The following is a 16,081-nucleotide window of genomic DNA, read 5'->3' as shown; positions in this document are numbered from 1 at the left end:
ACTGGTGAAACACCAAGGGACCTCCTTCCTTTTTTCTTTTTTTTTTTTTTTTTTTTTCTTTTTTTCTCTTTTTTTCTCTCTTTTCTTTTCTTCCTCTCCTCTCTTTAGTGGAGAGCCCCCGCTTAAACAACTGGTCTAAAATGTTTAATAATCCCAGAAATATTGATTTTTGTAGGTATATTAAACCGTATGTTTTCTGCATTGGTTCTAGTTATGACGAGCAGGGATTGCCTAACTGTATATAATTTGGGGAGATCCCCCTTTTTCCTTTCTTTCTTTCATGCTTGTATAATCTGTATAAAACTCAATAAAAAACATATTAAATAAAAAAAAAAAAAAATTTAAGTACGCTTATATTGGATTGTCAGATATACCTATAATTTGTATTGTTTTTATGATGCTGATGTTATAATATGAAAGTGTATACTGTAACTATAGAATTATGTGAGGATCAAGGTGCAATGTGGCTTTATATAAGAGAATGTGTCACTTAGACGTGCATAGAAGTGAGTTTCCATTGGTTACAGAGGTGTTAGAGGTGAGAAGACAATACTGGTAGAGGGAGAATGGAAGATTGGGTACTATGTATGGTATGAATAATCGTTTTAGTTATTTTGGGAACCTTTGATATTTTAACTTTGGGCTGTTAATATGTAATACCTTTTATAGCAAAACTCTAGACAATAAGCTAAATATATCATTGAAAAGCATGCTGTATGCTAACTGTTTTACCTGCTAATTGATTTGTAATTCTGTACAGTCAATCTTGTGATTTACACAGATTTTACACATTGCACAGCCAGTCTGTCATCATGTGTTGTTCTGTCTTTTCTTGTTCTTTTTTCTGCATTTTATATTTCTGTGTGCCCACTCAACCCCCCCCCCCCCCCCCCCCAGATACATCAATGGACAATGGAATCAACATCATTATTCTGTCCATTGAGCAAGACACTGACCTAAGAAGCTGTGAAGCTGACCCAGGAGGTGGAATTGCTAATTCAGGAAGAAGAGGGATAATACTAGCTAGCAGTGGTGTGAATATCACACAATTGGCTAGCTATGATAACAAATTGTTTGGTGAGTAAAAAGTAAACATATGTGTATTTACCTGTATATTTAGCTGTTTACCTGAAGTTCAACTTTAATTTGTGAGGCATGTCATCTTTTTTTTATATATATAGTGTGTTTTGTTTACTGTAGTATATTATATATTTGTGTTTAATAGCCATTATACATAAATATATATATATATATATATATATATATATATATATGTATATATATATATATATATATATATATATATATATATATATATATGTATATATCTTTTTTCAAATATCAACTTTTTATTCAGGAATTACATGAGAAGAAAGTATACATAGTTTTTCGATGTCTCATACTTTTCCAACTTAATATACAATATAACATCTTCTTTTGCTAATACATTAAATTCCCTTCTTTTTCCTTTTTTCCTCCCTCCCTCCCTCCCTCCCTCCCACCCCATAACGGAACAAAACAAAGCAAAAAAAAAAAAAAAAGAACTCTTTATAGTCTTGCCCACAGAGATGGAGTCATTCCTCCATTTTATTTTACAAATATTGTTTCCCTTCTTCAGAGCTTATAAAATCGTTCCATGATTTCCAGATTTTCTCATATTTTTCTTGCCTATTTTGTGCCGAGGCGATTAATTCTTCTAATCTCCTATTATCTTCTATCCTATTTATCCAATCAGTTACCGATGGAGGTTGTATTTTTTTCCAACAACCCGAAATGCCTGCCCTTGCCGCATTTATCAAGTGTGGGATCAACGATCTTTCATACTTAGATGCTGGTATATCCGATATATTTAATAGGAAAAAGGTCGGGCTCTCTTCTACTTCGTATTCCACAATTTTCTGCACTATAGATTTCACTCCTGCCCAATATGTTTTTATCTTAGAGCAGGTCCAGAAGATATGATACAGTGTACCTACTTCTTTTCCACATCTCCAACATTGATCAGATTGATTTGGGTACCATTTTTGTAATTTTTTAGGCGTGATGTACCATCTTGTTATAAGCTTATAATTCATCTCTTGTGTTCTGGTACATCTAGCTGGACCAAAGGTAAACCTCAATATCCTCTGGATCTGCTCCTTTGTCAAGGTACAGTTTAAGTCTGCCTCCCACTCTCTCACCCAGGGCAGTTCCAGTTGTTCCTCTGGATTTGTCAGAATACCATATGCTATCGATAGTGTACGTAGTAGGATCCCCGGCTTTACGCTGGCCTGCTCAAATCTCGTTAGTACTCTATCGAAATCTTCTGATTTCGGTATGGATACCAGGTAATGATGTAATTGGATTGCTTGCCAAAATGGTATGTTATATGGTCCTTCCTCCTCCACCAGTTTGATCACTGAGGGCCACTTTTTTTGTATTAAAAATGATGATGCTTGTTCCTGTTCTTTTTCCCTTAATGTTATGAACTGTATGTATATATACATTTTTTTCCCATATTATTTTACTCATATCCTTTTGCATTTCTCATGCTGGTTTTTGCCTTCCGCAAGTGCTGGGACCAGAGACAGTCATGTGGTATCAAAGTATACATCTCCTTGCTAGCTGCAGTGTCATGGAAGTGCCAAGGGGGTGCCCTGTCCAACATGGCAGCTAGTGTTACAGTGCACCAAGGAAGTTGGAACAGTAAAAGTGATCATCTTGTTTAAAGGGAAAGCAGTCAGTACTACTATTAAGATTTGTGTTTAACAGTCCAAAACTGGCGCTAAATGGTTTTTCATAAGCTTTAAAAAACGCTTTTTGAAACTTTCTGAAAGTATCATTTGTGGATATTTTTAACTGATTCATGACAAATGTTCCCCTACATGTGTAATAATATCTCTCACCCACAGGTGGTTTAGTGAGCTTTGACATTGTGTGTAAAGATGGCTGACACATATGCAATTGACCATGTGGTTTTGGGGGAAAGTGCAACCATGTCTTGCTGACATCCCTCACAAAACAACCTGTGAGTGGTCAACAGGAATATTTACAGTCTGTGGGTGGTCTCTGGTCTACACGACTATAAATAGAGTCTCTAGCAGGGGGGAAGGGAGGTTCATTTTGAGATGGTTCGTTGTTTGGAGTTGTAAAAAGATGCAGCCAGGACCTCATTTTCCTGTTCCAGATATCAAGTGCAAGCTGTTGCGGAATTAATTATTATTTGACCTTTCTTTGGGATATTGGGAATAGGAGTGTATTTTTGAGTCTTGTTAATGCTTATGCTAACTTTTATGTGTAAGAAGCTTTATGTATTTTGATGTCCAGTAAAGTTTTGTTTTATGCTTTTTTTATGATCTTGGTGTGTCTGTTGATTTTAATATTTACTAGATATTTCAGTGGCTGTCCAGTATACCTTCATTATAAATTTTGTTGTTCCCACATTTGATACACAGAATCCTTCACGAATAGTGTGCTTACTGAAAGTTTCACAAAAGCATCTTATTCACACTACTCCTATACAAATTAAAGCTTATGTGAGAAAGGCCTTTGAATTTCATCTTAATGCTCTGACTCTGTTGGTCAACACAGTAAAATCATGGTAAAAACATGATATTTGAATTACAAAAAGGGGGAAGAATGAATGGACTTTGAAGGCACCATAATAAAAAAAACAACGCTTTATTTTGGATAAGTATTAAAACCACAAAAGTATGTGTCGACCGATCAACATGGGCGAAGACCATTGATCAGAGGATACAAATGATAGGTGAATGGGGAGGACCTCACCACCTAGGACATACAATACAACAAACAATACAAAATTGCATTTGAATAATAAACAAGGGAAAAAGGGCGCTATACGCTGCACACAGGCCGCACCACGGTGCAGGCAACGCAGAGCGTCCTGTACAATACAGTAACAGCTTCCAAAGGGAAGTAAACCAATATGTCCAATTGCTCTACATGTTTCGCCTGGTGTTCAGACTTCATCCGGAGCTGTTTGGAATATAGATTCCATAGGAAGATGTTGCTGGAGCCAACCAAAAGGCACCAGGAGGATAGTAAACCAATATTGTAATTAGTAATCACGAGGGGTGACCTGCTGAGGCAGCTGGAGGAGCACGCACTGCTTATGGCCAATTAGAAAGGTATCAGGTAATCACAATATAGAGTATGCCTGTCCCATACATAACCGGGCATAGGGCATAGGGTAAAATAGCAGGCAATTCCTCCAAAACGAAAGCAGCATGCAGCGCGTCCTCCAGATGCTCCTCAGAAGCGCAGATCAGTGACACCCGGATGGGGAATGACCACCAACCATCATGGTGGTCATTCCCCATCCGGGGGTCACTGATCTGCGCTTCTGAGGAGCATCTGGAGGACGCGCTGCATGCTGCTTTCGTTTTGGAGGAATTGCCTGCTATTTTACCCTATGCCCTATGCCCGGTTATGTATGGGACAGGCATACTCTATATTGTGATTACCTGATACCTTTCTAATTGGCCATAAGCAGTGCGTGCTCCTCCAGCTGCCTCAGCAGGTCACCCCTCGTGATTACTAATTACAATATTGGTTTACTATCCTCCTGGTGCCTTTTGGTTGGCTCCAGCAACATCTTCCTATGGAATCTATATTCCAAACAGCTCCGGATGAAGTCTGAACACCAGGCGAAACATGTAGAGCAATTGGACATATTGGTTTACTTCCCTTTGGAAGCTGTTACTGTATTGTACAGGACGCTCTGCGTTGCCTGCACCGTGGTGCGGCCTGTGTGCAGCGTATAGCGCCCTTTTTCCCTTGTTTATTATTCAAATGCAATTTTGTATTGTTTGTTGTATTGTATGTCCTAGGTGGTGAGGTCCTCCCCATTCACCTATCATTTGTATCCTCTGATCAATGGTCTTCGCCCATGTTGATCGGTCGACACATACTTTTGTGGTTTTAATACTTATCCAAAATAAAGCGTTGTTTTTTTTATTATGGTGCCTTCAAAGTCCATTCATTCTTCCCCCTTTTTGTAATACTGACATTCAGGACATGGCACATGGTCCCTTATTGTATTACGCCCCTGTTTTTTGCTGCATCAGGGATAGGCGTAGATATTCTATTTAGTTATGATATTTGAATTGACAAAACAATACACAAATGCTCAATTTAAAAAAATAAATAAAATCGCCATGTAGTAAAGAAATGAAATCCTTTGAAGACAGCATGCTAGGCATACACCCAAGAGCAGATTGCATTTGCATTGCCTAGCAGATGTGCCTCACATTTCCAAGCACTACTATGATAAGCAGTTAGAGCAGCTATTCTCAACCAGATTGAGGTAGAACCTAGGGTTCGTCCAGAAGTTGATATCGGTTCCTAGAGATGTGGGTGATTGACATTCCTTTTGATGGTGCCTTCATAGTTCCAGGGCCTAAGGCACTTTGCAGAGTCAATGACATGACACCAGTGATGTTTTTATCTGTCTGTAATTGTGGAATTCTGACTGCCAATGTAAATCCATTTTTCCCACTGATCCTCAACAAATTTTTTTTATCATGGGTTCCCCAAGGCCCAAAATTTATTTAACGAGTTCCCCTGGGGTAAAGAGGTTGAAAAGGGCTGAGTTAGAGAATAATGAGTATAATGGATTATGACACACAAGGTACTCGTTCATAATGAAGCACACAGAAATAAACTTGGCCTTCCTATCAGTTTCCAACAGAAGCTCTAGGACCTGTTTATTTTTGTTCATCAGAATGCATTTAAATTATGTTGATATTATTTGGTTTCCTTCCCATGGAGTTCCCCAGCAGAAGATAGCCTTGCAATGGTCTACTTTGCACTTTGTCCCTAAGAAGTTTAACCTTCCTAGCCGTATTCCCGAGCGTGACTCGGGGTTAAATTTTAGAGCCAAAAGCGGTAACCCCGAGCCACACTCGGGGTACCGCTAGGAAGATCGCCGGATCCTGGTAAAGGTTTTACTTACCTTGTCACCGGGATCCAGCGATTTATGCGGGCGGTTTGCGGCGGAGCTTCCTCCTGATCATCTGTGAGCCCCGGCTTCCGTCTCCTGCGACGCGACGTCCGCAGGGGGTGGAACCGGTGGCAAATTCAAAAAGTATAACACATAAACACATAATCCTATTGGATTACATTCCCTAAATAAATTAAATTGACCTTTGATTGCCCCCCAGTGCTTTCTCCATTGTACTTCCTGCATTTTTCCTATACATTGTATCTGGACATTGCAGAGCAACCATGGCCTCAAACAAGCGCGCCGCAACCTCAAAAGAGGTATATGACCTGCTGGGCGAGAGCGACAGTAATCCTGAATCGCTTGCAGAGTGGAGTGACAGCGATTCATGGGGAAGTTCATCATCCGACGCAGAAAGTGAGTTCAGTGATGATGCTGTGACTGTGCCGAGCGATGTGCGTACTTGGTGCGTGATCGACTGCGGTACGGAGCACGTAGCCGCCCCAAGGTTCCCGTTTACCGGAGCACCTGGTATCAAAGTCGATGTTGAGGAGGACAACCCCTTGGCATACCTGCAACTTTTTTTGACTGATGAGGTTATCGAAAAAATTGTTGTGGAAACCAATCGGTACCAGGAGCAACAAGCCGCAGCGCATCGGTGGTTTTCAAGGAGCAGGATGTGAGAACCCGTGACCAGTGCGGATATCTGGAAATTCCTGGGCCTAATTATTCTGCAGGGAGTGGTGGGGAAACCCCTGCAAAAGTGGTATTGGACCACAAACAAATTATTGGCCACTCCTTTTTTTGGCACCGTTATGTCGGAGTACAAATTTTCCCTCATTATGAGGTATTTGCACTTTACCAATAATGACGATTTTGATGAGACTTCTCATCCAGCTCCGAAGCTCAAAAAGATCTGGGACATTTACCAACTAGTTTTGAAAAATTTCCAGGAGTCCTATGTCCCAGAAAGAGACATTTGCATAGACGAAAGTCTAATGGCCTATAAAGGGAGACTCAGCTGGATACAATATATTGCGTCCAAGCGAGCACGCTTTGGAATAAAATAATGTATGCTGTGTGAATCCAGCTCTGGATATATTTGGAATTCGGCCTATACACCGGGAGAGGAACTAAGTTCAACCAAAGGTTCAGCAGCTATGGGATGGCAACCGCATCTGTTCTGACGCTGATTGAGCCTCTGCTGAATCAGGGGTACTGTGTCACCACAGACAATTTCTATACATCCCCAGAACTGTTTGAGTTCCTCCTACAACACAAGACAGATGCGTATGGGACCGTCAGAGCAAACCAGCGTGACATGCCCCCCAGCTTTGCCAACAAAAAGCTGAAGCCCGGAGAATTAGTTGCCTGGCAGAAAGGAAAAATGTTGGCACTGAGATGGTGTGACAAAAAAGATGTCTGCCTGATGAGTACCATCCACAACACCTCTACTGTCATGGTACATACAAAAGGGGGAAAAGATGTTCTGAAACCACAACTGGTCCTGGATTATAACAACACCATGGGAGGTGTGGACAGAGCTGACCAGGCCATGACTTTCTATCCGGCAATGCGGAAACAGCAGAAAAATATTATAAAAAAATATTCAGGCACCTCCTGGAGCAGTGTTTGTGGAATGCCTTCATTCTCCTAAAAAAGAAGAGTGACAAGCCTATGATCCATGCGGACTTTGTGTGGAAAATTGCTGAGCTCATATTTCTCAGGCACCAAACACCAACAGTAAGTAGATCCGGACGCCGTGCTGCTGGTGTTGTGAGCCCCAAACGACTGACCGGTCGTCATTTTATGGACCACATTCCACCAACGGAGAAGAAGACTGCACCCACAAGGATGTGTGTGGTTTGCTGTTCCAAGCGCGACGACACCGGATGAAAAATCAGAAAGGAAACGCAGTACTACTGTCCTGACTGTGACGTTGGACTTTGCGCTGTACCCTGTTTAAAAATTTTCCACACCCGGGACGTTTATTGAAGCAATATGACCACTAATATTGCATCCTTTTTGGGAAAAAAAAATATATATATTGCATCCTTGTTTGACAAAAAAAAAATGTCAGTGTTTTTGATTACATTATTTACTATAATTTATTAAATAAAAAGTGTTATTTTTTGTAAAAAAAAAAGTGTTATTATTATATTATTATTTTATAGTTATTTATTATATTATAATTTAGGATTTTTGGTTTCAAACTTTATCATACCCGGGATGTTATAAAGAAGAACGCACAGTAAAAAGAAATCATATATAAATAGTTGGTTTGGGCTGCTCATTCTCAAGAATTACATGCAAAATAATGGTACCGCTTTCAGCACCTAAAATCCAAAAGGATCATACCACCAGGGAGGTTAACGAGTTCATGACATATTTTAGGCCCTCAGTATAACCAGTGTGGCTGCTAACTAAATTTTCATTCTCTTTCATTTAAAGGTTGACATGCCTGAGAAATAGTGATTGGTTTACTATAAGCTAATGGGCTGTTCTCTTTGCAAGGACATTTTCCTCACAGCTTAGTGAATGTGGTGACATTTCACTTTGCAAAGAATACCCAATCTTGTGAAACAAAAATAAAGAACACCACATTTTGACTTGCACACAATTGGATGATGGAAGTCAGCAGAGATTCGTCCCATTTACCAAGCCCTGACGAAAATTTCCTTGCAAAGTGCCACTTCCCTTACAATTGAACAGTCTATTTATCAAGGGTAAATCAAACCCTGTGTCTAAGGACAATAAAAGCAGAATAATGTGTATAATTTTGATTAAAAACAGTTTTCCAGGTTAGATTTTTTTGCAGTAATTCCAAAATGTATGCAGGCTGACGAACTGGTAGCATTATGCAGTGTGCTCTGGCTTTGTAAACCTATTGTTAAATATTTTGAAATTATATGCTAAGAGAATATTAACACATTAAATAATGCAAATGTCAGGATAGCTCTGGAAGAAGGTAGAGGAATGGAAAGGCAAACTAGGACAAAACTGTGAAATACAATCTGTGAAACCTGTTTAACCAAATTCTTCATTGATACTTAGAAAGGTAGAGTGAAAGAAGCGTGTTACTTCATCTAACTGTTCTCTTTTAATTAGCAAACACAAACGTTAAAACTGGGTTAGGGACTGCACACACAGGCATCACATTCGACCAGAAGAGAAAATATTATGCTCTTCTGATCGAATGAATATAGCCCTTGGTGTTTGGCTATTTTCTCCAAACACTTTAACTTTTCTGGTCAAATGTTCTTAAAGCTTTTTTCTCTTAGGTTGAAATGAGAATGTCACATTTGCCCTGCAAAAGGCAAAAAAGGGAAACTGACATTCCACACATATTACAAATATTACAGGTAGTATTCATGGCTTCTGTACAAATTATAAGTCATTCGCAAAGCACATTTTAAAAAAAGACCCCTATGTTCTTGTATTGTTCCTTCTTTGTAGGTGAGCAGAGACAAACGGCACCAATACGCATATGTGGTGGCATTGTCAAGACTTGAAGGCATTTACCAAGCCAGTGAGACCTATGTAGGGACCAGGCTCTCGTTTTCACTGGGGACATGAGTAATACCACTCCTGCAATTTTGTTTTATTTTTTTTTACACCACATGGCATTATGAGAAATACAATCAATATGAAGTAGAACTTCCAGTTCTTACATTTTCTATAAATGTTGCGACAGGACAAAATTCTGTCGCTTCCATCATTTTGAAGTTTTAACCACTTGTCAACAGAAGCTCTAGGACCTGCTTATTTTTGTTCATCAGAATGCATTTAAAATATTGTGATATTATTTGGTTTCCTTCCCATGGAGTTCCCCCAGCAGAAGATAGCCTTGCAATGGTCAACTGTGCAGGGTTTACAAGCACTTTGTCCCTAAGAAGTTTAACAGGTTTAACAGGGACCGGGCTCTCATTCTCACCGGGGAAATGAGTAATACCACTCCTGCAATTTATGCTTTTATGATGCTTTGAGGAAGGCGTAAAGCCGAAACGCGTCAACATTTGTCATGTTGTCACTGCTATCCATGTTGGAATAAAGAGTTTTACTTGGAAGAAGACTTTTCGTGTGCCGGCTTTATTCATATAACTCCTGCAATTTTATTTTATTTTTTTTTGCACCACATGGCATTATGAGAAATACAATCAATATGAAGTAGAACTTCCAGTTCTTACATTTTCTATAAATGTTACGACAGGACAAAATTCTGATTCTGTTGCTTCCATCATTTTGAAGTTTTAACCACTTGTCAACCGCCCCGTAAGCAGTTAAACTTAAAACACGCAGAGGTGATCAAAAGCACCAAAAGAAAAGCTCTATTTATTGGAAAAAAAGACATTGTTTTTATTTATTTTTTTTGTACAGTGTCACTTGACTGCGCAATTATCAGTTAAAGTAACGCAGTGCCGTATCGCAAAAAAACGGCCTGTTCATGAAGAGGGGTAAATCTTCCGGAGGTCAATTGGGCAAAGAGACTGGATGCAGTAGAAATTGACAATACAGTACAGCACAATAAGGAAATGTTGAGCTCTAAACCGTTTTTCAGAAGAAAACATATTTTTCCAGTGACTTGGGGTGTAAGGGAAACCCTTGATGAGTAAACCAAGAAAGTGCAGCAAATCCATTCGGTGATAATCAGTAAGTCATAAGGCATACTGTGAGTACCTAATTACTTTGATTCTCTCCCTACTTAAGAGCTGCATGATACCTGTGTGAGACACATGTACATTTCACTGTTTATTCTTTTTCTATAGTGACATTTTACTATTTATAAAATGATTCCAAAAAATTTAGAATAAATAAAACACTATAAACGATAGACTAGCAAACAAAACAAAGTTTCTTTGGTGAAACAAAAGCAGATATAAAAGTTACAAAGATTTAGTCTTTCTTTCACAAATACCCAAAGGTTCACATTATATACTATACAAGTAATAATATAAATACAGAAAAAAGTATTATGTGCATTGTAATAGTAGAAAAAAAAACATACAGGTCAACACTGTGGTGCATTGCTGTCAAGTACAAAGTATAATAACACAAGGTGCAGCAGTCATAGGAATGCATCAATCACACTAGGGCCTTATGTAATAATAACACTGCTATTAACAATGACCTGCAGCCCTTTAAAGCAACAAATAAGATTGTAGCTGTCATTAGTTTGGCACAACCAGATTTATGATAGCTGGTTTCTTATTGGTTGCTAAAAGAAGCTGCTCCTTTCATTATATTAAATTAAATGGCATAACTTATTAGTACTGTTTGCTGAGAAGCCATACTACCTATTTTTCATTTTATTAAGTTTATGAAGTGACTATTTTCCATCTAAACATCAGTTTATACATATACAACTCAGCTGGATAATTACAGGAAATTATTTGGTCATCTGAACAGGAGCAACTAAAGATGTGCCTCAGCACTCTCTAAGTGTGAAACTGTGAATGTTCCAAAAATTTCACCGTATTAGCATTTAATAAATTGACTAGACAAAACATAAGGTTTGATTCGATTTTTGACTTGTAACTTTGAAATATACACACAAATGTATTTTTATAGAAATGTTTATTTTCTTTACATTCGTTCATTTGCTCAATAGATTCCACAATTTGTTTTTCTTGAATGAAGTAATGTGAACATTACAGACACAATACTTTACGTAGGAAATACAATGCTTCTTTCTCCTCTTTTAAAGTGCACAAATCACCTACACACATAGAAGGCAGCCATTTTATGGGATAATAATATTATGCAGTTTCTGGCTATGTCTGGTCATTTCAATGGTTCATAGTAAATGGATAGGCTGAATTTACATGAGCATCAGCTCACTGTAAAATGGCTGCCCACATTGTGGCACACTTTTTTAACAAAAGAGAAAATAACTTAAACCTATAATTTTTTTTTTTTTTTTTTGACATTTCATTTTTACTGAACCACTATTGAAAGCGAACCATTCCTAAATGTCATGTGCCTTTTGGGACATCACCCAGAAGCAAAATGGATACTACATATTTATTTCAAGTGAATAATTATCCTGAATTTACTTTCTTGTAAACTTACAGTATTTCAAATATATTCCCCACTTGCTCATAAAACAAGAGATGACATACTGATGCTTAAAAATTATTGTCGGCAAGGAAGCAGCAAACAAAGAAAATCAGTATGGCTTCCTATATTTGTATCTGTACTTTTCACAGCTGCCGCGTTTATCAATAAACATTCAAAATTTCATTTAAAAAAAAACTAGAAAATGATTATATATACAAAATTATTTACTTTTTTAATTTTTTTTTTTTTACAAAAATTGTAAAATGCACCTTCAAATTACACCATGTAGTGTGTGTGTGTGTTGAAGACACACTAAAATGTTCTCCCGCTCGTGAAAAAAAAAAAAGGAGAGCTTTCTGTGATGCAAAATCAAAACTGACTGAGTTTGTGTTCCTTATATCTATTTGTGCAGCAGTCATGACATCATTGTAAAAAAACTTGCATCAAAAAAGTGATGCAGCTGTATGTAGAAAATGATGCAGAAAAATGGTGCATCCATGTCAGGTCTGAGTTTGCATCTGTGGCTTTTAGCAAAAACAAAAGAAAAAAACTCTGCATGAATTAGCAGTATAAATTCTAAAAAAAAAAAAAAAAAAGCTACAGACTTACACAATGAAGAACAATTCATCCAACAAGTCCATTTTTTGAGTGGTCATGGATGAATATTAACATTATTGTTATTGCAGTTGACAAAAAAATTCTTGATCCCCATAATGTGGAAATGTTGTTCCCTTAATTGTTTTTTTTTTTTTTTCCACAACACAAAAATGTTACATGGCACAGATGTTCAAAGGATGTACCTTTTGAAAACAATATCTTCATCTGGCACTTTTTCAACCAAGTTTTCTTTTTTTTTTTTTTTCTTCAGCCTCAGCCAACTATTATTTGCATAATTAGTGATTTAGTCTTTAAGCCTTTATTAAATATGCCTGACTTTAGTTCGATTACTTAAATTTTATATACATGATTAGAAAACATATTTAAATCATCTTATTTACAAATAACATCCAAGCTAGGCTCAAGCTGTTTAAATATTAATGTAAGCTTGCATTAATACAATATCTGTTCGCCTTGGTGACATAAACTAAATGTTCTATTTTGGCTGGAATTAATTTTATATGCTGCTTTAGTTCCCTATAATTAACACTTGAATTCAAAAATCACTCTTGTTTTTCTTGGTGGTCTTTAGAATGCCATTGTCCAGTCCTGGATCAGATAGATATTTTTTGTTTAAGTCTAGTGAAAGGCACTGAAATGCAGGACTTTGGCAGTTAGGATGTCCATTGATGATAATTTGGGAATACTCAGCGTTGTGAATCTTGCCAAGTCCTGCTCCAACGATGGTGATGCTTGGGCGTATACAGTGGAGTCCTCATCTCAGGTGGACTAAATTTGTAGTAATATTTCTTGGAATAAGTCCTTTGGAATGCAGAAGCTAAAAACATAAAAGAAGATGAAAGATGACTTTTGTATTCGATACATGTACAAAACTATCCATGCTGTATACATGAATTAATCAGAAGAATATACCTTACAAATAATAACAATAAATGATATGTAAAACCTTCATTTATTTTATGTTTGGCATCATACCACACTGTATACAGTTGAAAATATTTTTGTGAATCTGTTGCAAAGGTTCTTACCTGGATTTACTGCTGACAACACTAAAGAACTGCAACACAATTATTAGCAGCATTGTCCACATGCTGAGTACGAGGCTTCAGGGCCATTGGCCATTGGGCTGTCTATCAGATAGGCAGCTCAACAGCCAACTGAAGGAGTTTGCACAGCAGGCAGAAAAAGCTGCTGCTAATTGAGAGGCAGTGGCACAGAGCTGTCAGCCTGCAACAGCAATTGTTGTTACTGGCAGGATCTCCAGGTAAGAAACTTTGGAACAGATTCACAAAATTATTTGCATAAGAAAATGATATAAAGTGCGGCATGATGCCAAATAAAGAGATTGTTTTTTTCTTATACTCTACTATATGATACTGTGTGATGCACTGAATGTGTATTACTGTAAATAATATTATCTGTTAAAATGGCATTAGAAACAGAAACTATCATCTTATTAGCTCATTTTCTATTTGTTAATAAAGCGATCTCTCCAATGTCAATGTATAAATAGGAGAATACTTACGTTTCAGACATGTAACCTTAGGAAGGTCCCATCTTCCATCACCTCTGCATCGTATAGTTGGCATATGCCTCTGAATGAAGCCATCTTTGCAGTGGTACCGAATCATGGAGTTTATTTCATATCGTGGTTTTGCCTTTCCAAAAGTCTTTGCATTTTCAACCAAAGGAGGCTGTCCACAGGCAACTTAGAGAAAAAAAAAAAGTAAATCACATTATTTCCTTTGCAGTCACATGCCTTTTGCTCATTTCATTTAATTTTCAGAGTTGCAGCTGATAAAAAGTAGCAACAATTAAGCTAGTAACGAAATTCGGTTCAGCAGGGACCGGACGACTTTTGATGAATGTGTGGACATGGTGGTTGAAACAGAGGTTGATCTATGGATCAGCTTCTGTACAATCACCCTGATTATAGGACAATATCCCCCCGGACAATATCCCCCCTGGACAACATCCCCCCAGACAATATCCTCCCTGGACAATATGCCCCAAGACAATATCCCCCCTCTAACCCTAACCCTAACCCTCTAACCCTAACCCTATCTCCCGGGGGATATTGCCCAGGGGGATGCTGGCCCGGGGGATTATGTCCAGGGGGATGTTTTCAGGGGGGATATTGTCCGGGGGGATATTGTCAGGGGCATATTGTCCGGGGGGATATTGTCCTGATACCATCACCCTGTTGGATTTTTGCGCTGCTCCCCCTCTGTTAAAATGCAATAGCTCAGCAGGGAGGATTTCCCCATCTACATCAAGTGTGGGGAGGGGGGAATTGGGTTAGTTTTTTTCGTTCAACCGTCTGGAAAAAAAACGAACTCATGTATTGGCTGCCTTAGTTTATTTATTTGAATTTGTTATTTAAAGATTTTTAGCAATAACAAACTTCAGGAGTGACAAAACAAATTTGAGAATCCATAGGCAACAGTAATATGAAAACACGTTTGTGTCACAGAAAGGTCTTGCTATTGATAAAAATCAAACAAACCACCACAGACCATTTCCCTCCTCCGTGCAAAAAAAACTAACATTTTATGGGGTTGAGGGAAGGTAGGAGGAAAGATAGGTCATGCAGAGAAGCAAGAGAGACTGACAAGAGTTACAGCAGGGAAAAAAAGGGAAGGCCCTGGGTGTCAGAGTCCCACAAACCAGTGGTGGTACTACTAGATTTGCAAAGGTCGCACTTGCAACCAGGCCCTGGCATTCCGCCACTGTCAGGGATCCCCAGCGGGGTTGCTGGCTGCGGGGCTCTAAATGGAGAGCATCTCTCTCATACAGCCCAGAGCCTGGACTTACAATTCCCCATCCCTCCTCCCTTGTACGAATGGGAGAGGAGAGAGCCAATCTGCTCCTTCTCCTCCCACCCTTCTCCTGTGTGTGCACCATGGGAAGTGTGAAGTTATGCAGCTTAATTTGATTATTCAGCTGCTGGGCTTCACACTTCCTGAGGTGCACACAGGGGGAGATGGGCAGGAGGAGAAGCAGCAGATTGTCTCTCTCCTCTCCTATCTGTTCGAGGAAGGGGGAACTGTCAGTGCAGGCTCTGGGTTGTATGAAAGAGACATTCTCAGGTCAGAGTTCTACTGAGGAGGCACTGATGAGGAGGCACTGAGTGGCAGCACTGATAGGCAGTGAAAGACGGCATTAATGAGCACTGATAATTGGCACTGATGGTCACTGATAGGCAGCACCAATGGGCAATGATAGGCGGCATTGGTGAGCACTTATAGGCGACACTGATAGGCTGCACTAATGGGCACTCATAGGTGGTATTGATGAGCATTGATAGGTGGCACTGATAGGTGGCACTGATGGGCACTGATAGGTGGCATTGATGAGCACTAATAGGTGGCACTATTAGGTGGCATTGATAAGCACTAATAGGTGGCAGTGATAGGCGGCACTGATAGGCTGCACTGATAGGCTGCACTGATGGGCACTGAT

The 16,081-nt window shown here is 38.8% G+C and overlaps 1 protein-coding gene across 3 annotated transcripts in view; it reads right to left on the bottom strand.

Moving 5' to 3' along the window:
• Window positions 1-10,821: 10,821 nt before the first annotated feature.
• Window positions 10,822-16,081, bottom strand: part of VCAN (versican) — a 137,607-nt gene continuing 132,347 nt past the window's right edge. For all 3 annotated transcript variants that reach the window (XM_082265379.1, XM_082265380.1, XM_082265381.1), the window contains 2 exons: window positions 14,145-14,327; window positions 10,822-13,436 (listed from right to left, as the gene is read on the bottom strand). In XM_082265379.1, the coding sequence (XP_082121505.1) occupies window positions 13,306-13,436; window positions 14,145-14,327 (314 nt within the window). In that variant the 3' untranslated portion in view covers window positions 10,822-13,305. The remainder of the gene's footprint in view (window positions 13,437-14,144; window positions 14,328-16,081) is intronic.

This window comes from Pelophylax lessonae (assembly GCF_965119305.1).
Source record: "Pelophylax lessonae genome assembly, chromosome: 1".
In the NCBI taxonomy this organism is placed as follows: domain Eukaryota; kingdom Metazoa; phylum Chordata; class Amphibia; order Anura; family Ranidae; genus Pelophylax; species Pelophylax lessonae.
Note: the sequence above shows the minus strand (reverse complement) of the source record. Positions and strands in the feature narration are given on the sequence as shown.